The sequence below is a fragment of the Drosophila serrata genome, unplaced genomic scaffold (assembly GCF_035046125.1).
Source record: "Drosophila serrata isolate PLE 108 unplaced genomic scaffold, ASM3504612v1 contig_184, whole genome shotgun sequence".
Taxonomy (NCBI): Eukaryota; Metazoa; Arthropoda; class Insecta; order Diptera; family Drosophilidae; genus Drosophila; species Drosophila serrata.
Window position 1 is genome coordinate 4,175,078 of NW_028257082.1, and position 24,662 is coordinate 4,199,739.

At 45.5% G+C, this 24,662-nt stretch overlaps 6 protein-coding genes and 1 long non-coding RNA gene across 10 annotated transcripts; 4 read left to right on the plus strand and 3 right to left on the minus strand.

The window, feature by feature from the left end:
* Nucleotides 1-26: 26 nt before the first annotated feature.
* On the minus strand, nt 27-622 carry Pdrg1 (Pdrg1 prefoldin-like subunit). Its single transcript, XM_020948765.2, has 2 exons — nt 286-622; nt 27-232 (listed from the first exon to the last, which is right to left on the minus strand). Exons 1-2 carry the CDS (start codon nt 515-517, stop codon nt 66-68), a joined length of 399 nt encoding a protein of 132 aa, XP_020804424.2. The 5' UTR covers nt 518-622; the 3' UTR covers nt 27-65.
* Nucleotides 616-4,074, plus strand: Pal1 (Peptidyl-alpha-hydroxyglycine-alpha-amidating lyase 1). Of its 3 annotated transcripts, XM_086828224.1 has the most exons (7): nt 616-1,093; nt 1,325-1,499; nt 1,564-1,804; nt 1,870-2,369; nt 2,500-2,937; nt 3,329-3,379; nt 3,447-4,074. In XM_086828224.1, exons 1-6 carry the CDS (start codon nt 989-991, stop codon nt 3,355-3,357), a joined length of 1,488 nt encoding a protein of 495 aa, XP_086684350.1. In that variant the 5' UTR covers nt 616-988; the 3' UTR covers nt 3,358-3,379; nt 3,447-4,074. The 3 variants fall into 3 exon arrangements, with proteins under 3 accessions (XP_086684350.1, XP_086684351.1, XP_020804066.2); XM_086828225.1 differs by lacking the exon at nt 3,329-3,379 and having other exon boundaries at nt 2,500-3,006; XM_020948407.2 differs by lacking the exon at nt 3,329-3,379.
* Nucleotides 4,062-5,469, minus strand: LOC110180894 (prenylated Rab acceptor protein 1). 2 transcript variants are annotated; one of them, XM_020948671.2, is made up of 4 exons: nt 5,261-5,469; nt 4,891-5,200; nt 4,626-4,823; nt 4,062-4,566 (listed from the first exon to the last, which is right to left on the minus strand). In XM_020948671.2, exons 2-4 carry the CDS (start codon nt 4,974-4,976, stop codon nt 4,275-4,277), a joined length of 576 nt encoding a protein of 191 aa, XP_020804330.1. In that variant the 5' UTR covers nt 4,977-5,200; nt 5,261-5,469; the 3' UTR covers nt 4,062-4,274. The 2 variants fall into 2 exon arrangements, with proteins under 2 accessions (XP_020804330.1, XP_020804262.1); XM_020948603.2 differs by having other exon boundaries at nt 4,891-5,468.
* Nucleotides 5,470-6,463: 994 nt separating this feature from the next.
* Nucleotides 6,464-8,476, plus strand: eIF3j (eukaryotic translation initiation factor 3 subunit j). Its single transcript, XM_020948498.2, has 6 exons — nt 6,464-6,821; nt 7,023-7,114; nt 7,296-7,409; nt 7,472-7,763; nt 7,832-7,965; nt 8,024-8,476. The coding sequence occupies exons 1-6, from the start codon at nt 6,806-6,808 to the stop codon at nt 8,084-8,086; spliced, it is 711 nt and encodes a 236-aa protein (XP_020804157.2). The 5' UTR covers nt 6,464-6,805; the 3' UTR covers nt 8,087-8,476.
* A 239-nt stretch (nt 8,477-8,715) lies between these two features.
* LOC110178535 (WD repeat-containing protein 89) lies at nt 8,716-10,150 on the plus strand. The gene is made up of 3 exons (XM_020945698.2): nt 8,716-8,804; nt 8,860-9,820; nt 9,883-10,150. The coding sequence occupies exons 1-3, from the start codon at nt 8,777-8,779 to the stop codon at nt 10,115-10,117; spliced, it is 1,224 nt and encodes a 407-aa protein (XP_020801357.2). The 5' UTR covers nt 8,716-8,776; the 3' UTR covers nt 10,118-10,150.
* Nucleotides 10,151-11,189: 1,039 nt separating this feature from the next.
* On the minus strand, nt 11,190-12,287 carry LOC110178785 (uncharacterized). The gene is made up of 2 exons (XR_015270776.1): nt 12,156-12,287; nt 11,190-12,081 (listed from the first exon to the last, which is right to left on the minus strand). It is a non-coding gene; the product is annotated as an uncharacterized LOC110178785 (long non-coding RNA).
* Nucleotides 12,288-17,420: 5,133 nt separating this feature from the next.
* On the plus strand, nt 17,421-18,912 carry eve (homeobox protein even-skipped). The gene is made up of 2 exons (XM_020947579.2): nt 17,421-17,640; nt 17,717-18,912. Exons 1-2 carry the CDS (start codon nt 17,502-17,504, stop codon nt 18,724-18,726), a joined length of 1,149 nt encoding a protein of 382 aa, XP_020803238.2. The 5' UTR covers nt 17,421-17,501; the 3' UTR covers nt 18,727-18,912.
* Nucleotides 18,913-24,662: the final 5,750 nt, after the last annotated feature.

Sequence of the window (24,662 nt, forward strand, 5' to 3'; positions counted from 1 at the left end):
GGTCACACTGCCAAGAAAACCAAAACAAAACCTTTTTTTAAATAAATTTACTTAAATAGCAGGTTTCAGAGCAATGGCAGATTAGCTTTTAGAGCATTAAACTCCTTCTTGTCCAGTGCCTTTAAATGAGTGCCTGAGTAGGGCGATTTGAACTCCAAATCGCGATGCTTGTTGACCAAAACTTTTTGCTCCGAGTACATAAGGTTTATTTGCTGCTCAATTTGCTCTTGATCTGCGGAAAATAGTTGGTGATACTCTGACATAGCATGAGAACAATTTTCCCACCTTTTTTGAGGAGTTCCAAGGCCTTTTCCCGCTGCACCTTGACCAGCATGCTCCCAATGGTGATCCAACATTTCTTGTCCTCCGATTTATTTATCAGCCGCATCGCCTGACGCGTATCCTGGCGCCGTTTGTCCATCGCCTGCAGCTCCTGCTTGTTGGACAGAATCTTGTCGGCCAGCTCCTCTGTCTCCGTAATCAGCTCGATGCTTTTGTCCAGGTCTGATTTCGACATTTTCGCAACAGTTAATTTAAACGCGGAAGTAAACAAAAGTGCAAGAGCGACTCAAAAATGTACTAACGCCTCAGAACATCTGTTTAGACGAGGAGCGTAGTGTGTCTGGAATAAAAGGGACTATGTTTTTTCAAAGTAATTGATTTTAAAGACGGCTGAGAAAATAAAGTTTTCCATAAATAGAATATTAAAGACATATTTTAAAACCGCTAGCTGTTAGATTTAGCACGCTATTTAATGCAACTTTGATAGAAAATACACTTTTACGGCCACACTGAAAGGACCCCCGAAAATTCCGTCTACCTACGCCCTTGCGCACATCTCATTCAACAGTCAATAGCAAAGATGGCCGCGTCATAAACCATTCGTAGTAATTCCGAGTCGAGACATTTGTTTACGAGCACAGACCCTGATCTCTGCATTAGTCTAGCAGCTGCTATTCCCGGATATACATACATATATTCCACAGCGATGCATTTCAACGACAGCGCCAAATGCCTGGGCAGCCGCAGCCCCCTGGCCATCTGTTGCCTGCTCCTCCTCCTCGGCGTCGTCTTGCAGCCAGCAGCGTCTCAGGTGAGTCGGCGAATCGGCCATTGATTTGGATGCGCACGCGAGGAGTGTCAATTGCTGGCGTCACGAGACTGGAATCGGGAAACATATGTTTGCTCTGTGCGCCTACAGATGTTTTGCATATTGATTTTACTGCAATGCGTGTGTGTGTGCGTCGGAGCGAGTGCTCCGTGGCATTTTTTTCTGTTTTGCTAACTTGGCTAATCTGTTCACTCCGGAATTCACGCATTTTAGACTCAAAGTTCGCAGCGTTATCTGCAGAATGTGGACATCAACAATGGCAATAATGAGCGATTGCAGCAGATTCTCAAGGGTTCGGGAGCAGGAGCGACACCCGCACAGTTTTGGCCACAGCCGCCCCAAAAGGCGATACCCGATGTCAAGACTGAGTTGTCCAAACTGAATAGTAGTAAGTTGTTATTGTGACTATAAATCTAAATACCATTTAACACTCTCCTTACATCCATTCCCAGCTTATACATACCAGTATGGCTGGCCGGCAAACAATGTGAAGCTGGGAGCCGTTACGGCCGTGAGTTTCGATAAGGCCGGCAACGTGGTGATCTTTCATCGCGTGAACCGCGTCTGGGGGCAGGAGACCTTCGACAACAGGAACCTCTACCAGGAGCAGTACCTTGGACCCATCAGGGAAAGCACTATCCTGGCGCTGGAGCCAGCGACAGGAGCAGTGAAATACGATTGGGGCAAGAACTTGTAAGTAGCTCTTAATACAAAACTTATATATTAATTCTGGGTGTAAACGCAATATTCCCCCCCAGCTTCTACATGCCGCACGGCCTAACCGTGGATCCCGAAGACAACGTCTGGGTGACGGATGTGGCCATGCATCAAGTCTTCAAGTTTCCACCCCGCGGTGGAGATGGAAAACCGGTGCTCACGCTTGGAACGGCTTTCAAACCTGGTTCCGGCAAGAAGTTCTGCAAGCCCACGTCAGTGGCGGTGTTAGACAATGGCGACTTCTTTGTGGCAGACGGATACTGCAACGCTCGCATCCTCAAGTATACGCGTGCTGGTGAACTGATTCTCTTTTGGGGTCAGAACTCCTTCTCTGGTGTCTCGTATGATGTGGCGCCGCAGAATTACTTTGCTATTCCCCACGCCCTGACCCTTGTGCCAGAGCTGGAGCTTCTGTGTGCCGCGGACCGAGAGAATGGGCGGGTGCAGTGCTTCTTCTCCAGGAACGGCACCTTTCATTCGCAGTACCACAGCCAGCTGATAGGCGATCGCCTGTTCAGCATGGCCTACACCCCGGCATCGGGTGAGTGGATTAATCTTCTGCTGATATCGGTGTTTCTGAGGTGTTACGAGAATCTCTCATGAATTCTCGTGCTTTTCAAAAGTTCATATGCAGTTTTAATATCCCTGAATATATCCCTTTTCCGCCACAGGTGGCCAGCTGGTCATAGTAAACGGACCCACCGCCGAGCTGGGTATCCACCCAGAGCACTATAACGAGGTGCACGGTTTCGTGCTGAGCATGCGCAGCAAGCAGGTGGTATCCAAGTTTGGGCCCAACAACCTGGAGTTCCATAATCCGCACGACGTGGCCGTCACCGCTGACGGCAATGAGATCTACGTGGCCGAGCTGTCTCCCATGCGCATTCATAAATTTGTGCATAGATCGCAGACCAAGCCGATGTCTCTGTCGGCAACCAAGGACACTAGCAACATCGGAACCAATAAGGTTGTGGGCGCGGAGGATGCGGCGCCGGCACAGACGGTACACCATCCCAGCGGTAAGGCCATTCTGGTGGCCTCACTCATGCTGCTATTCGCTGGCTCCACCTTCGCTCTGGCTCTCATCTTCGCTCGTCGGCGGAAACGAGGTAACCAAGCGATAAGCGCTTCTCCACCCAGCGACCTGGTCTACCGCAAACTGACCGCTTCCAACCAGAGTCTGTGCTAATCCTCAGTGCTAACCCAATCAAACAATCCATCACTCAATGTCCTGTGTTGTGCTGTCGTACTCATGTATCCTATAGCTATATATATTTTGTAGTGGTTTAGTTTATCTTTTAAGTTTACTTGGAATCTCTTTACATTCCCGCTTCCATCCACAAAATTGTACTTATTACTTATTGTTTTCATTCTATTTTCGTGAAATTAGTTTTGTGTTGCATTTGGTGTACATTTACGATTCTTTTTTATAAAATACATGAACATACACAATTTACGTTAATCTTTAAGTACTCTGTTTTCGTTTTCGGTTTGTTCCAGTGCACGCCAGATCGCAGATCTTTGCATGAACTACCGGGGGATCTGTCTTATGTTCTCTGTGCCCGTGAATATTTCATGGCGATAGATATTGTTAACCTCCTCCCAACATTTCCCACAGGTTGCCTGCCATTTGGATCTCGGAGTCGTCGGCATGCGTGGGAAAAGAGCGATGGCTTTAAGCTTGGCGGCCTGCTTGATCGGGATCGAAACGGATTTGAGAAACTGGACCAGCAGGCCAGCGACGAGGAGCAGGACACGACGACGACGCTGGCGAGCGCCCAATATGCCTAGGGCCCCCAAAACTGGGCCAGGACCAAGACTTATGCAAGCTAACAAAGCATTCCTAGTTCTAACTACCTGTACCTCATTGAACACTACCGATTTGGTTGTACTTTTGTGCTATATGTATAACTTTTAATTTGTCTTTCATTGTTTCTGTTCAACACAATATTGGGCCCATTCCGCAGAAGATTTTTAGTTACTTCTATGATTTAGGCAGCGAGAGTTTAAATTATTATTATATTAGAAGACCACATGTACATCTTCCTTAGCGAAAGGGCACATTAAGCTAGCCTTTAAAAATGAGTTAAAATAGTACCAACGTATACATGGGTACCAGGGACAGCCAGTTTATGGAAGTATTTTTCGTATCTCGCCTAGTTCTGCGGAATGCGTTCCATATCTTGGTTCGAAAAAACGCTTAATTTGCCAAATTTTAAATACATACATAGTCTTATGAAATGTCATCGTTTGGTATTTATTCAATGTCTGCAGCTAAAACTAAACTAGAATTCGTTATATAAATATGTGTGTATTTAGCATATTGCATACTGTCCGTAACGACTAATAAGGCCCCATGGTGGCGAATATCTCTGTCCCTTCAGTCCCCGCCGGCGGTTATCCGCACAGATCCCAGAATACCGCAAGTTTATATTCTGGCTGGCGGTCAGACAACCTGGGCGAGGAATCCGTCGTTCTCTTCCGTCACAATAGCATCGATGTTGTAGAAGATGGAGTGCAAGGCAACCACGAAGCAGGAGGCGCCCAGCGTCCAAAATAGAGCGGCACCGGCGCCCACCATAAACAGAATGGGCGCAGCGGCCAGATTAAGGACTATTATCTGCTGGTTGGGCGTTAGTTGGTAGCCGCCTATGGAAAGTGTGGCGTTGCGCGTGCGCAACTTATGGCAGCCCAAAGCGGCGGCCCCCATGACCAACAGAATGAGAGGCGCAGTGATGCTGGTGGGGATTACAGGGCATTAACTAACTGTTGCAACTTCGGGAATGGAAACACTTACAGACAGTAGATCATCAAAACGAAAAAGATGAAGACATAGTTGGCCTGAAAGTAGGAGAGGTTGCGCACGACGCGGTTGTTTAGTCTCTGCATGCTGACGGCGGACTTAAAGTTGTTGATGTTAAAGAAGACCATCCATGGACGCAGTGAGTTGCGCACCATCTGGATCATTTGCAACGGCGAGGGCAGATTGCCCATGCTGCATGAGAAGATATAAAACGTCGGATCAGTTGGCCTTCCTGCTGAAAGATGTATCCATTACTCACCCCTGCATGTCTAACGAGAACCTGGGTGAGCCCGACTGCTGAGGCGGCTGCATGTTGCCGGCCACATTTTCACCGGGCTGATCCATTTTAACTTGCGCTATTAGTTCGTTCGCTTCTCAGTGACACGTCGTCGTTCCAATCTGCGTATCTTCTTTTACCATCACTCGCTGCCGGCGTCCTACAAGCTGCCTTTGTATCTTCACATTCGTTCCACTGCTCTCGAGATGGGTTTGGCGGCGGATCGGATGCTGTGGCGGAAGGGTTAGCAGCGGACGTCCTCTACACGAAGACTGGGGCAGCAAATACACAGCTGCTTTCGATAGTGCTTATCAGAATTCACTCTTAATTTGCTTTGACATTGTTTATTTACCAAACAAAATAAAAGTTTCGAAAAAACTGATGTGGCAGATGGTTCTAGGATGCCCAGATGAGATTAGTGTGGCCATTCGTGCGCTACTGGCATTGCACTAAAAATGACAAAAAAATCTGGTGTATTTTCTCTTTTTGAAATGCAAGTGTTATTCCGTTGACAGTTATTAAAACTTCTCATTCTTTCATTTTCATTTGTACTTCACAGCAGCAACATCTAAAAAGGTAAGTAAATTTTTGTTTCTTTTTTTTTTGCAGAAAAAAAGACAATCTTTTAAAGTAATTTCTTTTTAACAAATTGCATTGATTGTTTAATCAAAATATAGACGTAAAAAAGACCAGGCTCACAGCTGCAGCTGCGGCAGGGCGTGTTCCGGCAGTACTTGCTGTGGACACGCCTAGCATCCCGCCTACGTCGTGCACAGTCTTGATCGCTGTTGTGCAGGTTGCGTCGTGCGAAGAGCTCGATTCATGGACAAAGCGTGCTTCAACGAGATCCAAACACATTCGACGTTTGCAGCGGAACAGCTAAAACTTGGACATGCACAGTCTTGCACAGTCTTGTTCCCTGTTGTCAGGTTGCGTCGTGCGAAGAGCTCGACCTACAGCAGGGAATCATGGACATGTAACATCATGGAACAGCTTAAACTATGACCACCAAGTCGTCGCGCAGAACGCAGTTGGGCAGACCAGAATGCTATCAACCCCGGCATCCGCAGCGGCAAAAATGAATCGAATAACTGTTTAACCCGTTCGATTAGGTTGCCATCGTCACGCAACACAATCACCAATATATGCAGCACCGGGACCAGATCGTTGGACGTCATACAGCCGTTGAAGTTTTTGCAGAGCAAGGTGCCATCAACACGTTACTCCACCACCTGAACCCTGGACTCCACAGACTAATTACCAAAATAAAAAGAAACACAAACATTTTGGAACGAACGAAATTTTCAACTGTGCTCAAAATAAAAACCAAAACGAATTAAGCAACGCTCCAGAAAAATTAGTTAAATTCATTATTTCCAGCATAATTGGGTTCTGATTTTGGTGATTTCAGTCATTATTAAATCTGATGTATTTGTCCGAGAAAACGCCATTTTCAAAAAAAAATTATCGATAGAGATGGGCATATTCCGATTTTGGTGTCCGAATTTAGGATAACACTACCTCGAAAATAAGGATTATAGCCTTAATTAAGGATGATTTAGAAAAACCAACATTAGCCAAATCATCTCAAAGCAGTTGAAATAAATTAACAATTGTTTTCTACATTTTCATAGTGCAAAATATTAAGTTTAGGTTGAAATTAATATGAAAAGCTTGTCGCCTGAATTCGATTGCTTTCTCCCAACGCTCGCTTCAGCCGTGCTATCACTTTTCTCCGCCACCCACGGTCTGGTCACACTACAGGTGTTGGTGGAAATCTGCTCGATGTAGAGTTTTTATTTTGGAAAATTCCCGAAACCTGAGGCTGGAACGAAGTCGTACCTAGCACAAAGCAGATCCGAAGCACAAACCCACAAATTGCAACCAATTCCGAGACATGGCCGACGACTGGGGTGAGTGTTCTCTGGGCGGTGGCAGGGCGGGCGCTGCGTCATCTGCAGCGGACAATAAACGTGGTCGCCGTCGTTGTTGTTGCTGCTGATGTCGTTGGAGCGCCGTGCAACCAACCTTGATGCGTATTTTTAGCCGTATTCGCGGCAGCTAACCGTATTTCGAAACCCTAACAATCTTGTGTTTTTCCCGTGATGTGGCAGAATCCGCTGCGGACAGCGAAGTGGTCATCCGCCCAAATGCCGTTAACAGTGTTAACAAGTGGGAGGGAGAGGACGACGATGAGGATGTTAAGGTGCGCATACCAACGTCGAAGGCGAGACGAAAGCTAATGCTGACAGACGCAAACAAATGCAAGACAGCTACCAGCTCAAAAAACTTGTTTTGCGTGCGCTAGTTTTCACTTTCATTTCGCTGTACACGTGTTCACTTTTTGGGCTGAGACACTAATAATTCCTTTCTATTTCGCAACGCAGGAGAGCTGGGAGGATGAGGAGGAGAAGAAGGACGAGGAAAAGCCCACGAAAACAGAACCGCCAGCCAAGCCCAAGCCGAGCAAAGCACTGAAAGCCAAGTTAGAGGAGCAGGCGGTAGGTGTAAAACGTTTTGCTATCTATGCCGAAGATATAACTAACAAATATTCACCTCACAGCGTCTCGCGGAGGAGGCTGAGGAGAAACGGTTGGCCAACATGTCCGCCGAGGAAAAGCTGGCCGAGAAGCTGAGGCTGCAAAAGATTCAGGAGGATTCGGACTTCAAGCACGCCCTGGACGCCTTTGGCGTGACGAGTACAACGTCTGGCGGCCTTGACGCCTTCAATCCGGAGAGTAAAGAGGAGTTCAAAGAGTTTGGTGCCACACTCAGCTGGAAAGTCGGCCAGTATCGCGAATCGCCGCATTTCCCGCAATTCATCGAGGATTTGGTGCGAGGCCTATGCGTGAATCGTGAGTGATCGATCTGCTTTGACCTTAGCTCATAATCTGATTTTGTGTTTTCCGCCTTATCTATCTAGTGAGCGCCGCTGACATCAAGAAGGTCAAGATGAGCGTGGAGGTCTTGCATTCGGAGAAGCTCAAGTTGGAAAAGGCGAACAAGAAGCCTGCAGCCAAGGGCAAGGGAAAGGCAACGCTCCGCACCGAGAACGACGTATGTATAAATCTTTAGATAAACGATACAAATTTCTAATTAAACATCTTGTTTGCAGGACATCGACGGCTACCAAAAATACGGCAATGACTTTACCGACGACTACGACGACTTCATGTGAATAGGATCTATATAGTAGCCCGCATATATCTAATTATTGAATACAAATAGTTGCTTGTTGAAGAGTTCTTCTTGTTAGAGATGCTGCGCAGGAATTTGAGTCCTTTGTTGAATTTAAAAATAGCAGAACCTATATAAATATGTATATATATTTATATGACCGAACACGAAATACACACACACACAGAGTCAAGTCAGGCAATCAAGAAACCTCAATTTCGAACGATTTCGAAACACGCAACACCAAAACTGAAGGATATTTAGGTAACTGTAAAAAAGGAAACTATCAAATTATGGCAACACATGCATATGTCGTACTCGGAATGGCTTCTTGTGTAATAATTCACTTTTGTATAAAGAATTAAAAGTACAGAGCGATATTAAACGATAAGCAAAGATGTCTTTATTTCACGGGCTTCGGTGAATGGAATAAAAAAATAAGAAAATTGTAAAACATAGATAAAGACAACGGGCATTGAGGTAATATTTGCAAAAAAGGAAATGCCATTTTGTATTTGCAATTGCAAGTAAATATTTAAAAAAAAACATTATTTTTGTCAACTTGTATACATATGATAATATTCTTTAAGTGCAGAAATGCGGCCCTTTTAAAAAAAGGGGCTTAAGTGTGACCAACTAGCGTCCAGGGGAAAAAGGCCTTCGACCAGTACCGCGTGGAAATCAACAACAAATGAGTGAATTCAACAAGTACTGCGAAGGTAAATATTTAAATTCAGGACAGATAAAGGCCACCTATAATACTTTTTCTTGCAGAAGCTGCAGACGTGGATCTGCCCAGCTCCGAGGATGAGGAAGACATCGGCGACGAGGATACCTGCAACGCTCAGCAGCTTGCCGCCGAATTTCAGCTGAAGTATAAGCCCCTGGACGAATCCGGACTCCTACATCGGGAATATGTGCTTAGCCTGGACGCCGACAAGGGCTTTTCGAGGATAGCGGTGGGACTGTCTAGCTCTGCGGTGCAAATCTTTAACTTGGACGCCAGTGGCAAATTGGCCAACTTTAGCTTCTTGCCGGCCACCGATAAGAACGAGGTTAGCACATGCGGCGTAAAGTTCCTGGACGATGGACCGGACAACATACTGGTGGGCACCACCGATGGCTACGTGCGTCTCTACGATCTGCGTGTGAAGGGCGAGCTGGCAAGGTTCCGCTACGAGCAACAATCCGAAGATGTGCCGCCGGTGCCCAAGTCGTTCACAGCCTTTGATAGAAACGCCAACAGTAGGGTCATCTGCTGTGGCACGGCGCAGCACATGAGTAACGTGTTCCTGGTGTTCTTCGATGTCCGGGAGCGGCGACAGATGGGTGTTTACTGCGAGAGTCACGAAGACGACATCACTTCGGTGCAGTTTCATCCTCGGAATCCGGATCTCCTCAGCACGGGAAGCATCGAGGGGCTCATCAATGTGTTTGACATTAAGCAGCCCGACGAGGACGAGGCTCTTTTGAACACCATCAACACGGAGAGCAGCGTGGCTCGCCTGAGATGGCATCGGGACGTCTACGACAAGGACATCATCTCTTGCATCACAACCACGAGCGATTTTAAGACCTACGAGTGCGAGGAGGGTGACGAAGTCATCTCCTTTGACCGTCCAGATGTTACAGCCGCCATAAGACGGAAGAATGCTGCCAACTTTAACCTCATTAATGCTCACAACCAAGAGGACGGCGATGTGTTCCTCTTGGCGGGCACGAACTTTAACAAGGGGTGAGTTTCTCAATATACATATATTTCCTTGTAACTTCAAACTAAGGATAATTTTCTTTCAGGGAAATCCTGCGATCTGTGAGCGTTAGTGCTAAGAAAAAGCTAAAGCCGTTGGCCAATTTCCAGGATAACAAACAGATAGTGAGAGACAGCCTGTTTGATTCCAGGCGAGGATTACTGGTGACGGGCGGCGAAAGTGGTATTGTCACCGTTTGGTCGCAGGAATTGGTCGGAAATGTCGCCAGCAGTAAAAAGTCTAAAAAGGAAAAGAAGTCGCGCAAGAATGCGCCCTATTAAATGTTAAAATTTTTATAAACATTTTCTCAATAAGTACTGTCTTTATTGGTTCTTGTTGGTGCTCATGAAGTGGCTGGCAGTAGTAATTGGTCCAGTTGATTTGATATATTCAAAATGTGCGTAATAAACAAACCTTTGGTTTGGTGCTGCCAGACCGTTTTTGGAAATTAGTTCTTTCCAAGCTGACTAAGGCTCGCTGATGCGAAATTAAACGTATAAGGCTCACGTCTTTCGTAATATATTGCATACTTTTAAGTAAAACGTAAGATGCCCGTGTAGAATGTGTGTTAATTACGCCTACATTGATTTTACTTGGGAAATAAAAATGTAAATTTAATATAAGAAATAAACGTTCAAAATATATATTTAAATTTAGAAATAATTATCAAGATATTAATTAGTCAAAATAACAATTTTGCATAAACTGGAAAATATAAATTTAATTTAAAATATTTATTAAAAAACATTGCAAAAAAACATCATAAAAATTAATATATAAAATTATTAAACAATAGTATTCTTACATATATATTTTTTTCTTTGCATTTTCTGTTACTTTAAATTCACTTTAGAAATACCTCATTTATACCCATAAGTTCAGAGATTAGTATGAACTTGTTTACAAATTTGTTATCATCCCTCGTATTATACAATCAAGGATAACTTAATTATTTTTCCCATAATTCCCTTACCTTTTCATTGCCAATCATGCTTCTATTTCACCCTCCAACCTGTGCACTGATGGCCCTCACCTCACGCTCTTCTCGCAGGCAGCGCAGCTTGGCTCTGCTGGGTAAAAAATTAGCACATCCTCAGAGCAGATAAACGCATCCTTAGAGCGGATACAGTGCCACCTCCACCTCCGCCTCCGCCTTCCTTACATCCCAGTCATCCCTTTGCACAGAGAGCGGCCCAATTAGTGCTGCAGTAGGCATTTCGAATCCGTGCCCACAAATCGGCTAATCCACAGTGGCACTGCCTGAGGGATTGGGATCGAAAATAGGGACGAAAGAGGCCCAAGATCCTGGCTAAATGTTGACAAATACAACACCTACGTTACAAATAAAATTGCTACAGAAGTACCACCCAAAAACGGGCACACAACCGGAACGACTTAATTTTCACAAATTTACAGAAACAGAAATGGAAATGGAAACATGGCAGGATATCTCGACGCCGCCACTGAAGCTGTGGGTTTGCTCCCGCCGAGCGAAGGATCCTGATTCCTGATTCCTGATTCCCCGATTCCCAATCCCAATTTCCAGTCGGAGTAGCCAGCGTCCTGCAGCTCACTCGAAACCGCCACTCACCGTGGCTAATTGCCCATCAATAAAGGCCCAAGGAATTCCACCGAAACTATGTAGAATCGGAGAGTCCTCTGCTACATTCTGATGTTGCTCCAGGACGAGCAGCGGCTCTCAGGGAACTCTCAGTATCGGTTGCTACATGCCGAGCAACCAAAATATTATGGTGTGTCCCGCTGTTCGTGCACAGTCAGCGCGAATTTGCTGCGGTAAGTCGATGCTGTTTTCGGGACCTCTTCTTCTCTCCCTCCTCTCCTCCTACTCCTACTCCTACTCCTTCGTGTCCTTTGGCGGCACCTTGGTCCTGTTCCTCTGTCGTCGTTGTTTTTCCTTGATTTGACATGTCTGTTAGCAGGATGCCTGACCCTGAGCCGGAGCCCATCTATGTGTGTTCCACTTTGATGTGATTCGTCAGTGCGGTGGACTACTGCTACTGTCCCCTGGAACCTTGGTCCTTGGTCCTTGGTGTTGCTGTCCCCTCTCGTGTGTCCCTTTGACCCTGCAATCTGCGGCTTTCCAGCAGCGTTTGTTGGCGAATCTGAGCCGGGGCCCCTGCTGCTCCTCCGCATCTCGGGATTCGTCACAGATGCACAGATTGGATTGCCTCGGAGACCGCAATGCGCTGTATTTATAGTAAACGTGTCCGATTGATTTGGCCATCTGTGGGGAGTCGTTGTCGTTGGTCACAGGTTCCCCCAATTTGCATCTCCTAGAAGAAGATGGTTTGGTTTTACCTGGGCATATATCACTGGAATGGGTCATCAAAGGCGGTGTCATTTTATGTTGACAGCTCTCTTATTTCGCAACAAATAACGTGTGACCTTTGACTAACTGACATTACTCTTTAAGTTTTAACTTTAATTGGTTTTTTAAGTTTTCTCAAATTTAAACATATCACAATTAGGCCAAAAAGGCATTAATTTGAATTCGGAAAGCTTTGCTATGTTAGTTTTAATCAGCTTAATAAATCTGCATACTCAGTTTTAAATATTAGAAAATTCAAATTTTTGACAATTTTAACGATGTAACCCCTTATAAAAATTTGAAATTTTGAAAATTTTGTTTAAATTTTATATTTTGATATATCGATTCGAATTTTGATTCTGATCAAGAATATATATGATTTATAGGATCGGAAATGGCTCCTTTATCAAGAATAGAATAGGGTCTTTAGATAAATAGTTTTGTATGATTTTTTTATTGGGAAAAACACAATTTTCCAAATATCATAACTGAGTCAAAAAGGCATTAATTTTAATTTGGAAAGCGTTCCTATGATAGTTTTTATCAGCCTAATAAATCTGCATATTTAAATATTAGAAAATTTATATTTTTTTTTTACATTTTGATGATGTAACCCCTTACAAAAAATTTAAAAAAATTGGCAAAAATTAATTATTTTTCCTAAATGCCTAGAAATATTGGTCTGTTGATGGTGATATAATTTATAGGGTCGAAAATTACTCCTTCAGAGCATTACATGCTTCGGACTAAAATTACAATCCCCTGCAAGGGTTTTAAAAAGTATTTGCTTTCCTTAATTTTTTACTAGGGAATATTTCTATATTTAATATCGAATAAGATATATTTTTCTACCTTGTAGTTTTTTTTATCATATTAATTGGTATTGATTAATTCAATGGCTATAAAAAATGATCTCTTTATAGAGAGCTGAACCATCCAATTGATAATGGTTTTTCTCAGCTCCCGCCAGCAAACGTTCATTGATATATATATTTTATTTACATAGTTCACCGGAACAATCGATGTGTAAAAATCCCAAATTCCGGCCAAAAAGATGGTCCTAAAAAAGAAACCGCTAATCATTGAGGGGCACAAAGAACGGACAATCGCTCACCTAATTATTTGGCCCGATTGTGAGCAGAGAGGGCTCAGGACACAGGACTCACGGCTCGTGGACGCTTTTTGTGGCCTCTTTTTGTTTGCCGACAAAAAGCGAGCCAATTTTTTTCCTTTCTGGGCCACTTTGTTGCTCTTTTTATGAGTTTTTTCCATTGTCATTTTTTCTGAGGACCTCCTCGGGTCCTCAGGCCGCTGCCCTACAAACCTCCTAATTACGGCAGTTAGTCGTTGTCCGTGCAAGCGGGGCAGGCGGGACACATGGAAGGACATGCGGACAGCGTGTAATAAACGCTCGCATTTCCACTAAAAATTGGGCCGGTGGAAAAAAAAACAAAAAAACCTAGGTAGGAGAGTATGGATCGAGGATCCGGACGCGCCTTTTTATTGGTGCACCTTCGGCGGAACCGCAGGACAGCGCAAGGATCGCAGGGCAGGACCGCGGGCGACCTCGTCAGAGCTGGCATTAGAAAACTAGATCAGTTTTTTGTGTTGCTTCGCAATGCTCTGCTTTACTTTTACCAAAACGCTCTATGCTTTATGGTTTATGGCCCCGTTTCCCTACCATATTCCCATTTCCCGATCCATTGTCCCAGTGTATATAAGTATATGCAGATTTTTATGGCGATCGCGGCTATCTAGTTCGCGGAACGAGAGCGGGAGTATCCTGCAGCGAGACCAGGACCAGGACCAGGACCAGGGACCTCGTCCTCGACGGACGTCTTTAGGAAAGTAGATCACGTTTTTTGTTCCCATTGTTGGCTTTTTTCGCTGCGCTAGTTTTTTTCCCCGAACCCAGCGAACTGCTCTAATTTTTTAATTCTTCACGGGTTTTTATTTATTGTGCTCCTGGAAAAACGCATCCTCGCAACCTTCCACAAGGTTAGTGCTCTACTTACCTGTAACTCGGACTGCTCTCGTTTTTATGCATTGGCATTCATGTTTTTATTTTTATTTTTATTATGAGCAGGAGAGGTCCTTTTGCCTGTGCATAAAATATTCTAGTTTGTTTTTGTGCTGTGACAATTATTGGAAAAATTTGGTACTTTCCCTGGAGGAAAATAAACAAATATAGGTTATTTGCCATCATAAAAACGTCTAGTACTCAAGCTGTGTTGAGTAGCCATTAAAGTCCTTAACTGAAGTATAATATTTTCCCCACTTTTTATTGATTTTTACAAAAAGCTACTAATGCTTGGCTGTGCTGAAAAAATATTCTCTTTTTTAAAATAGGTTTTTATGGTATTTGTTAGTAAATTAAAATACTTATGTTCCACCATGCTTCTTGTAGATTTTATGGTTATTTGAGTGGGGAGAGAAAGAATAAAAGAGAGGAAAATTGTGGCTTAAGTGGGGAGGCTGGGTGAAAACCACCAATTTTATTTGGGGGATGATGCTGTGTAAGAATTTCCCTCAACGAATCAAGAGGTCTTTTAGTATACAAAATAAGGAATATTGTAAGGAGACTTCAAGCTGAGACGTACAAGTAAAGTTACTTGTTAAAATAGGTTTTCTTAGACACAAATAAGTATTTAAATAACTTGTTTTTACACACTTAAGATTAAGAATCAAGGTTCTTATGTTGCGTATTTTTAGGATTTAAAAAAGTAATACTTTTTTTCTTAAACGCCTTAAGAAACTATGCATTTCCTTGAATAACTAATGATGTCTTCACAACCTTAAAAGAAAACCAAATCAACAGCAACATACTTACCATGATAAGTACAAAAATATAGATATAGTAATTAGTAATTAATGATTTATCTATACTAATAAAAACATATACACATATTTTCTCTATAAGTAATAAAATATATACATATCCCTGCCAGACTATACCCCTTTCCTTACTGGCAACTTGCCCATGAATAAAGCAAGCTTAAAAGATTCCCTCCTTTATATTCACTTAGGCAATCATCATAAAACACTCTCTGCCTTTTTGTTGTAATTGTTTTATTACAGAAATTACTCAATCATCAAGCATAATATCGCATTTGGCCATTTTTATTGCCAGCATTTTTGCACTGCCTTCCTTCTTCGAGCCCCTTTTTTGCCCTTCCCTCAACGCGTTTCTCGCATCTTGCGAATTTCTGTTGCGAATCTCTATTGTGGGCTTGGGCAGTGTGTGTCTTCGCCATTTACTTCCCATGATGACGGGCATAATCAGCGAGATCGGCGCTTTGTGAGTGCAGAATGTGCAATAAAGCGGGCAACAAACGATGGCAATGCACTTCCAAGTATTGAAAGTGTTCGCGGATCGGGACTGGGACTGGGACTGGGATTGAGTTAGAGCTACCTGCTGACCCGACACTTTCGCCTAACCCAACCAACCGACCAACCGATCGCCATAAAGGGTATTTACTGTCGCTAACCCAAGCCAAGCCAGGGGAAGGCAATGCAAGGCAGGGCAAGGAAAGGCAAGCCTGCTTGGCGAGTCAAAGACAAAGGCTCCTTTGGGTCACACAATAGGCAAGGTTGTTGGTTGTGGCTAGGGTTCGTCCATGAAGGCTTGTCGCCGAGGACCTTCCTCTTCCAGGTCATCTTCCTGGCCCGTCCTTAGGTAGGACTCAGCGAGTTAATGCCAATGCAAATTGCGGCGCAATATAACCCAATAATTTTAACTAACTCGCAGGAGCGGCAAGAAGGATGCGTTGTTACCCGGTAATGCATAACAATGGTCCTCGGAACGGGGAATTGGAAACTAGGACATGGATCGAAGGTTCCTCCTCACCCTGTCTCTGTGTGTGTTTGTGCCGTGTTAATCCGTTTTCCATCAGCCAGATTATTAGTCAATTTTGGGCCAGTTTTCCAGCATTTCCCTTTTGGCATCGTTTCACTTTCGAGTTAGATTTTATTGCCGCATCTTGAACAATCGAAACGGAGTTTTGGTAACACGCTGTGCTCTACTTTTACTGGCATTCAATTGAGAACGGAATTAAACGGAATTCCGGGAGTTAGGAGAAGACAGGAGACAGGAGACAGGCTAGAGACCCTGACTAGAGGCCAAAAACCGGGTTGCAAAGTCAGGAGATTCCGTTCGAATGCAAGGACTCTAACCCAGTTTGTTTGTTTGTTTGCTGGGATTAGCCGAGGGCTTGACTTGGTACCCCGATCCCGAAGATCTTTGAGCCGCGATCCCGTTTCCCGATTTTCATTAGAAAGTCATAAAAACACATAATAATGATGTCGAAGGGATTAGCTGGACATGTCCCTATCCCTAGCCCAAAGGCAGGCAGCTTAGCTTTGCTGGGTTTATTTTTTGCGCTGACTTAACCCTTAATCCTTAGCAGCTTAAGCCAAGCAGGTAGAGTTCTGGTATCCCTTTTTTGCGCAAACTTTGTTGTGTTTTTGTTGTGTAGTCCCCCCCCCCCTTTGAAAGGACCTTCTGCCAGGGGGTACAGTTGCCTCCAACTGGGCATGATTATATCATCATAATAAATGTTTTGCCCAACGAAACCGTAGCTAAAACTTTTCAAATTAAGTCTCCAGCAACTGGGGCCGTTCCTCCTGGAACCCAGCCATTATCCTGCTACGGTTATGGGCGGGGTCCAGCTCCCACTTCCCCTGCACAGATATATATATATATATATATGTATATGGGAAAAGTTCAGAGCCCAGAGCTCTGGGGAGTGTGAGGCTGTTAAACGTGCGGCATTATATTAAGACTTCATAAAAGCGCAAATAATTTGCTGGCAAAAGGGCGATCGATAAATATATATATATAAAGAGATATATGTATGTACAAGGGACACATGGAGGGATACCCATACCCATGGCCAAACTGAGCAACTCCGACAACTGAGCGGCATTATGCCATATCATTCTTGATGAAGCCGATAAAATCCCATTATTAAGGGGGCCCGCCCGTCCCGCTCGCTCTCGGGGTGGCTGCCGCCTGCGGACAGGCGAGACAAAAGATTCACTCATCCGCTATGAATAGCAAATCTCGGAGAGAGCAAGAGCACCTCGCTCTCCTCGCTCGTAATAGCATCCTCAGCATCCTCAGCATCCGCGCTCAGCACCGCACAGATTAGCACCACTGGCCTGCCATTGGCTGGCGCAGCGATGGCGGCCATTGCGCCGGGCTGCCTGCCTGGAGCGGGCGAGGTATAAAAGGGCGAGGGATGGCTGAGAGCGGCACACTCGAGCTGTGACCGCCGCACAGTCATCACCTCTGCCCTCTGAGAATTAACCAACCAACTACATACCTAAACGACAAGATGCACGGATACCGAACCTACAACATGGAGAGCCACCATGCTCACCACGACAGCAGTCCCGTGGACCAGAAGCCCCTGGTCGTCGACCTGATGGCCAGCCAATATGGCAAGCCCCAGACTCCGCCTCCCTCGCCAAATGGTAAGTCACAAAGGAAAAACCATCTCCGAATTGACTTGAAACTAACTCTTTACTCTCTACTCTTTTGCCTTTATAGAATGCCTCTCCAGTCCGGACAACTCCCTGAATGGCAGCCGCGGCTCAGAGATTCCCGCTGATCCCTCGGTGCGTCGCTATCGCACTGCCTTCACCCGCGACCAGCTGGCCCGCCTGGAGAAGGAGTTCTACAAGGAGAACTATGTGTCCCGGCCCCGTCGCTGCGAGCTGGCCGCCCAGCTGAACCTGCCCGAGAGCACCATCAAGGTGTGGTTCCAGAACCGACGCATGAAGGACAAGCGCCAGCGCATTGCCGTCGCCTGGCCATATGCCGCCGTCTACTCGGATCCCGCTTTCGCCGCTTCCATCCTGCAAGCGGCTGCCAATAGCGTTGGGATGCCGTATCCACCATATGCTCCAGCCGCCGCCGCCGCCGCTGCAGCCGCCGCTGCTGCCGCCACGAACCCGATGCTGGGCGGAGGCATGCCCCCGATGTCGATGCCCGGAATGGGCGGTATGCCCATGCCGGGACACGCTGGACATGCTCCCTCCCCGTACGGACAGTACCGGTATGCGCCGTATCATATCCCGTCGCGTCCTGCTCCGCCACATCCCGCCGCCGCTGGCCCTCATATGCATCCGCACATGATGGGCACCAGTGTCGCCGCCGCCGCCGCCGCCAGCTCCAGCTACTCCGGTTCAGCTGCCGCCGGCCTGCTGGGAGCCATGCCCACCTCCGTCTCCGTCTCCGCCTCCGCCTGCTATCCCAGTCTGAGTGGTAGTGGTGTGCCCAAGACGCAGACACCGCCGCTGGATCTGCAGTCCTCCTCGTCGCCGCACTCCTCCACGCTCTCCCTGTCGCCGGTGGGCTCTGACCATGCCAAGGTCTTTGACCGGAGTCCGGCTCCTGTTGCTGCTCCGCCAATGACCACCACAAGCCCCCTGCCCGCCCCAGGACTGCTGATGGCCAGCGCCAAGAGACCCGCCTCCGATATGTCGCCGCCACCGGCGACCACAGTGATTGCGGAGCCCAAGCCCAAGCTGTTCAAGCCCTACAAGACTGAGGCGTAAGCCCTCGAAGAACTCTAAGGATCCCCTCGAAAATGCCCCAAAGATTGTACAAACTAGAGTTAGTCCTTGTCCCTGCCTATTTATTCCCGATGATTGTACCATAAAACCGTAGATTAGCCCAATGTAAAGCTATTAAGTAGCAATTAAGTTGCCAGATTGAAAAATAAATATGAAAATATCTGAAAATTATGCGACACATCTATTGTTCTACCTGGGGAGTGGGTGAGTGAGTGAGTGAGTGAGGGAGTTGCTCTTACCTGAGTCACCATAAACCTGGCTGTTTGGATTAGGCATGGAGAAACCTAGGAGAGACAGCTGCTCTCCCCTGAGCGGCGACCTTCGGTAGGGAAACTGCGTGTGGAAAATCGGAGCGAGTGCCGAGTGTCCTTCGGAGTGGCCACCCACAATCAGGGAATGAGGGAATAGGGATATCTGGGGAGAGATCCACGGGGGTTTGGCACAAGCCAAAAGGGCATAGGGAGTTACAATGCCAATGGCATATTAATGCGAATCGGGCAGATCGATCCTAAGGATGAGCTACACCCGCTGGGACGAAGCCCTGGGCCCACTCCCTGCCACGCGTCAGGTTGCATTGCCTATAAACGGAATCAATTGCCAGTGTCCTCGGATTGGGCTCGGCTAATTAATTGTCACCTCACCCGTGGCGCTCTCTTTTCAATCCTGTTTTCTTTTGCCCTGACCTTATGTTTGTTTTCTCTCTGCTGGCAAAACGATTGTCATAATTGAGAAATCATCAGCAAGGACTCGGAAGCGAGAGAAAGGCAGGCAGGTCCTGCTGGGAATTAAGTCCCAATTTAATTGCCGCGGCAAAACATGTGTTTCAATTGCTCATCCCGGCTCAAAGGGGTGTCAATTGCACATAATCCCGCAGCTAAAAAACCAAAGTCAGCAAAGAGGGGAGTGAGTGCTACAGGATATAGATACCGGCAGCCACCCCTGATCCTGGGTCCTCTATCTAATATCTAATTGAGCGTTTGGGCATCAAAACATGTTTTGACACTTGCCAGGCGAGGCATAAAAAATGGTCCATGAAGTGGTGGCGCACCCCTTTTTTCTCGCACTGTTATCCTTCGGTATCCTTCCATTTTTTGGGGGATGCACACACAAGTGGCAGCATTTTATGATTTGATAATAAAGATACGCGCCACACCAGGGCTTTGGCCCCTGGGGGAATCCCAGGAGTAACCGGAGTAAATTAAAAAATAGCAAAACAGGAAAATCTCTGCAGGATTCGGCGGTGGTTGCTCCTGCCACCTCGGGCAGGTTGACAATTAATCATGTGGGGATTAGGGATTAAGGCGTGTTGAGATACAGAAATCATCAAGTTGTTTATGGCAAAATTATGCCGAAATGGTCATAGAGAGGATTAGGCTGGCACGAGAAGCAGCTGGGAACTGGTACTCCCCTGGCACTCCCACTCTCAATGCCAGAGGCAGCTGCTCCAAAGAGTTAACTGAATAAATGCGATATTATTATCAATTAGGCTCTAGCCTCTAATTCGGGATTGTCTCCTCCGACCGAAGCCGAAGCTGGGCTCACATAGTGCTACACTTCCAACATTTTATGGGGGCAATCAATGTGCGTCTCTCTGGATACATGGCCCAGTGTGTGTGCTGTGTGTGCGTGTGTGCGTGTGTATCTGAGCCATGAATGGCTGCCACTTCATGCGAAGTTCTCCCACGTTTGAATCTCATAAGAAAAACAATGCATTATTCAACAGCCCAAGGCTCGGGCTGCCATATGATGTGCAAACAAAATTAAGTTTTATTGGGGCGTGATGAGTGAGGGATTGGTCTGGGTTGCGACTTCGTCTTCGGTTTCTGTCTCAGCCTCTGATTTCTTTTAATAGTGAATTAGCACCTCTGAACTGGTCTCTCTACATGGTTTATGGCCTCCTCTACTCCTGGCCCAGCTGCTAGCTCTCTGGAGCCGACAAAAGGCAGCTTTTGTGGCCAAAGACAACCGCAATTCGGACTCTCCATCGATTTATGAGCTATGAATTTCACACTAACTGTCAATGAATATAAAGTGATCATCAGAGAGAGAGAGAGAAACGGCAAGATCTGAAGTTGGCCAAAGATCTTTAACTCTGGGATTTTGTTTTTAAAATCCCCTCGAAAAGCCGTGAAGAGAAAGAGCTAAAGAGCTACTTCCCAGGGCTATGTTTGGCCTGAACACTTGAAGAAAAGTAGGAGAAATATTAATTTAATCTTGAAGAGGAGTATAAGGAATTTATATCACATGAGTTTGGTATTTAAAAATGATAATTTGATCTTAACTTGAATAGTGTTTTTAGTGTTTTTTTTTTCCTTAAAAGGCTACCTAGATATGTCTACTTGACAATATAACAGAACAAGTAGATGAAAATGAGGGACTTGTACATGAAATAAGTTTCAAGTTAGGGTCAACTATATTGTCCTATAAATAGCAATATCAAATACAAAGGATATACCATACACACCTCCTGAGGATCTCTTGAACCTAGCTTTTCCTCCCGTTTTTTCCCCAGCATAATTGCACTCTCAGGCCCAGAGACTTTTAAGCCGCTAAACGAAGTTGAAAACGTTTTATGATTCTGCCAAATAGACGAGCGGGGGTTTTGCAATCAGCCAGCAATGAATAAACATCTTTGTAAAATGATGATGCCAGCACTGAAATAATTTCACACGTTTCACGCACACACAGCATCCCAGAAAGAGAGAGAGATGAAGATGGAACTCGTTTGCTGCCAGCAGATATATATACTATATATACGATATATATGCATGCGTCATGTGTCCACCGATTTATTGGTCGTGTCTCCATGTCTCCATGGATGTTTGCCAATTTGCACGCTGTCCATTAACGGACCATGCGCCATTTATCGGATCGCCGCCAATTCATTCTGGCAGCCTCATCATTTTCATGGATATTAACGGCCAGATAATCGCGACAATCGAAAAATTTCTGGGGGAGTGGGACGTCGGTCTCTATTTAGCCAACATTTCCATATGATACAAATTACCATGATGGGGGGTTGAATCGCATTGCAATTGGTCAGGGTTCACAATAAATGGCATTGCTGAATGGTGGAAACAACGATAAAGTAGCCGGAAAATGCCCAAATCAATTCGGACGGAACCCCTGATGGATCTACCAAGAGAATGCAAGTCTCGGGTCATTTCTACAGTTGCCACAGGAGTGGGAACCAGGAGGGGGAGTTGACCATAAATCTGGAGGCCAGATAATGAAACTAGAATGATTGCGGCAATCACTGGTGTGGCGAGTGGACGTGGACCAGTGGCACCTCCTCTGCGCATGTCCTGGATACACACACTGGCCTGTGCTCTCTCACATAGTGATAGATACAGGGAACCAGGCAGATACATAGAACGATGCTGCTGCTGTACATTATGTGGCCAAGGATTACAGATTCCGGTCTCCGGATCCTGCGCACGACGTGTCAACTTTATTGCGGTTTGACTTTGCCTTTGCCCCTCGAGGAACCTGGAACCTGGAATTGGGAACTGGGAACCCTCCTGACCCACGGCGACCCGCATCCATTCTCCGCTCATGATTTACAATTCTCATGGCATTTTTTTCGCGTTATTTTTTTAGGGGCTTTAATGGCCATCGTAAAGCCGCAGGACCCGGAATAGGGAACACCATTAGCTGCTCTCGCTCGGAGTTCTGCTCACATTTCGCGCACTGATTCTAAAAAATGAAATCATTTTTTCTCGAATTTCATGTCGCGTCTCGAGCAGGACTCTTTGTCCTGCCCCTCGACCCTTGTCCTTTTTTTCTTCCATTATTTTTTTTGCACGCTAGCTAGCCTCATGGTGTTGTGTGTGTGTTTTTTTAGCGCTTCGCCTTACCTAGACAGGATTTGCCGCTGGGTTTTTGGCTTTTATGGCTGAGGCGATGATATTATGTTGGCTTTGTGCGCGGCCTACGGTTCCGTTTTTTAGGCCATAAAAATTAGGCGGCATAAAAAAACTGCATTGGAATTCTAGTTCTAGTTTCAGATTTTTAGGTTTCCAGATTTTCGGCCAAAGCAAACAAAAATTCGCAATTCGCGGAATTCGGAAGCGGAACAGAATGGGCCTGACCTTGCCTTCTTGCGAGGGCCGTAAAAAAATTGACTCGCTGCGGTGCGCGATATATTTTTTAGAACTAAATTGCCTAGATCTTTGACTTTCCCTAGATCCCTCTATATCCCTATATACCTAGATCTTTAGATCTGGTATCGTAAAAAAGCAGAACAAAAAAGCGGGCATTTTCCGCTACAAATAATCGGTTTATGAGCCCGGCCTAAAAAACTAAGTCACAAGGTTAACCTGGAAATTGGCTTGGTTAAGGATGTGTCGCAGATACGAGGAAACCTGCAGGATCCCAGGATGGAGATACAGAGAGAGATTCGAGATCAAAGCTCCTTGCGCCGGGAGAATTCCTCCGAAGATTCACACGATTAGCTGGAGATGCGTCGGCATATCCTTCTTTATCCTTCTTTGAACCCACCGCCGCACAAGTGACATGCAAATTAAGCGAATTAATTGCCGCAGTGGTCATGCCAATTAAGGATCACAGCACCCAAGGTCATAGCTCCTTCCTCCCCGTGGAACCACCAACCGGCAGCCACACAACCACCGAATCCAAGTGACCTTCGACCTGCTCGCTGTCCCGTGTGTGTGTGTGTGATTTTTGTTCATCTTTTTCACAGGCCATTTGCTGTTTGCTTCTGCTGTCCTTCTTGCCTTCTTTCGGCATGTCCTTTTTTTCTTTTTTGCATGCTAAAAATCAAGAGATTGCTGATCTGTTCGATCTTAGCCGGAATTCGAGCGGGATTAGTCGTTTATGGCCCTCAATCCTCCATAAAACACTAAGCGCTTTTCGCCTAATGCATCCAAGCATCTGTATCTGTAGCTGTGGATGTATCTGTATCTGTAAATGTAAATGTATCTGCATCTTTATCAAATTCTGTGACTTTTTAATAGAGTTCTCTAAGGAAAATGGCTGTCTCCCCGATGAATGGCAGAGGAAACATCCCCATTGGCAGCTGGGTAACTTGCATCCGGATAGCGGGAGGGAAGTTCCCATTTCCATTCCCAAAATACCCCATGGATGCCATCAATTAGCATACAATTAAAAAATGCTTAAACAGGGAAATCGACTTCAGAGCTCCGAGTGCCACAGCCGCAGATGCAGCCGCAGATACATATTTGTATTTGTATCTCCAAGTGGAGGCGAGGCCAGGGCACATCAAAGCGACGACAACATAATTGCTGCTTCACTTCACAGTTCTCAGGCACTTAAGATACATTCATGTGGACAACTGCAATTCATATCCAGAATATCTATGCAGAGAGAGAAATATTTACATGAAAAGGGAGTTCAATTTGGAATAGTTTTGATGGAGAATTATAACTAAATAGATAGGTTTCAAGACCATCTTAAGAAACTTGAATTAATGAAGTGTTGATAAATACGAAGACTCTTAATTTACCATCTTAAACTTGACTCTTATTTCTTAGAGTGCATATGGATCTGTATCTGTATCTGTATCTTACTTATCCCCTTATCAAGCTCCTTGTGAGCATCTTTTTTATGTCTGACTGATGGTGGGCCCGCTTCGAGGGCAACTGGCGCCTGCTAATTGAGATTGCGGCGATCCTTTTGGGCGGCCCACTTGAGGCCAGTGGCCTGCAGGACTTCCGCACTGCGCCACTTCCTGGTGTCCTTGAGAAGGATCAAAGTGTAGATCAGACTAACTAGGCACCAGGAAGTGAAACTGGATTGACAAAGATCACATATACAGTAATGATAAGCGCGAGAGGGCGAAATACTTCGCATACCTGTGTGTCCTAGTCCGAGACTAATCCACAAAATATTGTCAACTCTTTGGCTCTAATCTGCGGCCTAATCACTTCCCTGAAACG

Bases quoted from the DNA above. Each gene is read 5' to 3' on its own strand.
- Pdrg1 (XM_020948765.2), bottom strand. From the start codon at position 517: ATGTCGAAATCAGACCTGGACAAAAGCATCGAGCTGATTACGGAGACA. The intron at 233-285 runs GTGGGAAAATTG...TATTTTCCGCAG, and splicing joins CTTGGAACTCCTCAAAAAAG to ATCAAGAGCAAATTGAGCAG.
- Pal1 (XM_086828225.1), top strand. From the start codon at position 989: ATGCATTTCAACGACAGCGCCAAATGCCTGGGCAGCCGCAGCCCCCTG. The intron at 1,500-1,563 runs GTAAGTTGTTAT...ATCCATTCCCAG, and splicing joins GTTGTCCAAACTGAATAGTA to CTTATACATACCAGTATGGC. The intron at 1,805-1,869 runs GTAAGTAGCTCT...ATTCCCCCCCAG, and splicing joins TACGATTGGGGCAAGAACTT to CTTCTACATGCCGCACGGCC.
- LOC110180894 (XM_020948671.2), bottom strand. From the start codon at position 4,976: ATGGATCAGCCCGGTGAAAATGTGGCCGGCAACATGCAGCCGCCTCAG. The intron at 4,824-4,890 runs GTGAGTAATGGA...CTTCTCATGCAG, and splicing joins TTCTCGTTAGACATGCAGGG to CATGGGCAATCTGCCCTCGC. The intron at 4,567-4,625 runs GTAAGTGTTTCC...AATCCCCACCAG, and splicing joins GTTTTGATGATCTACTGTCT to CATCACTGCGCCTCTCATTC.
- eIF3j (XM_020948498.2), top strand. The intron at 7,410-7,471 runs GTAGGTGTAAAA...TTCACCTCACAG, and splicing joins CCAAGTTAGAGGAGCAGGCG to CGTCTCGCGGAGGAGGCTGA. The intron at 7,966-8,023 runs GTATGTATAAAT...TCTTGTTTGCAG, and splicing joins CGCTCCGCACCGAGAACGAC to GACATCGACGGCTACCAAAA.
- LOC110178535 (XM_020945698.2), top strand. From the start codon at position 8,777: ATGAGTGAATTCAACAAGTACTGCGAAG. The intron at 8,805-8,859 runs GTAAATATTTAA...TTTTTCTTGCAG, and splicing joins ATTCAACAAGTACTGCGAAG to AAGCTGCAGACGTGGATCTG. The intron at 9,821-9,882 runs GTGAGTTTCTCA...ATTTTCTTTCAG, and splicing joins GGCACGAACTTTAACAAGGG to GGAAATCCTGCGATCTGTGA.
- eve (XM_020947579.2), top strand. From the start codon at position 17,502: ATGCACGGATACCGAACCTACAACATGGAGAGCCACCATGCTCACCAC. The intron at 17,641-17,716 runs GTAAGTCACAAA...TTGCCTTTATAG, and splicing joins TCCGCCTCCCTCGCCAAATG to AATGCCTCTCCAGTCCGGAC.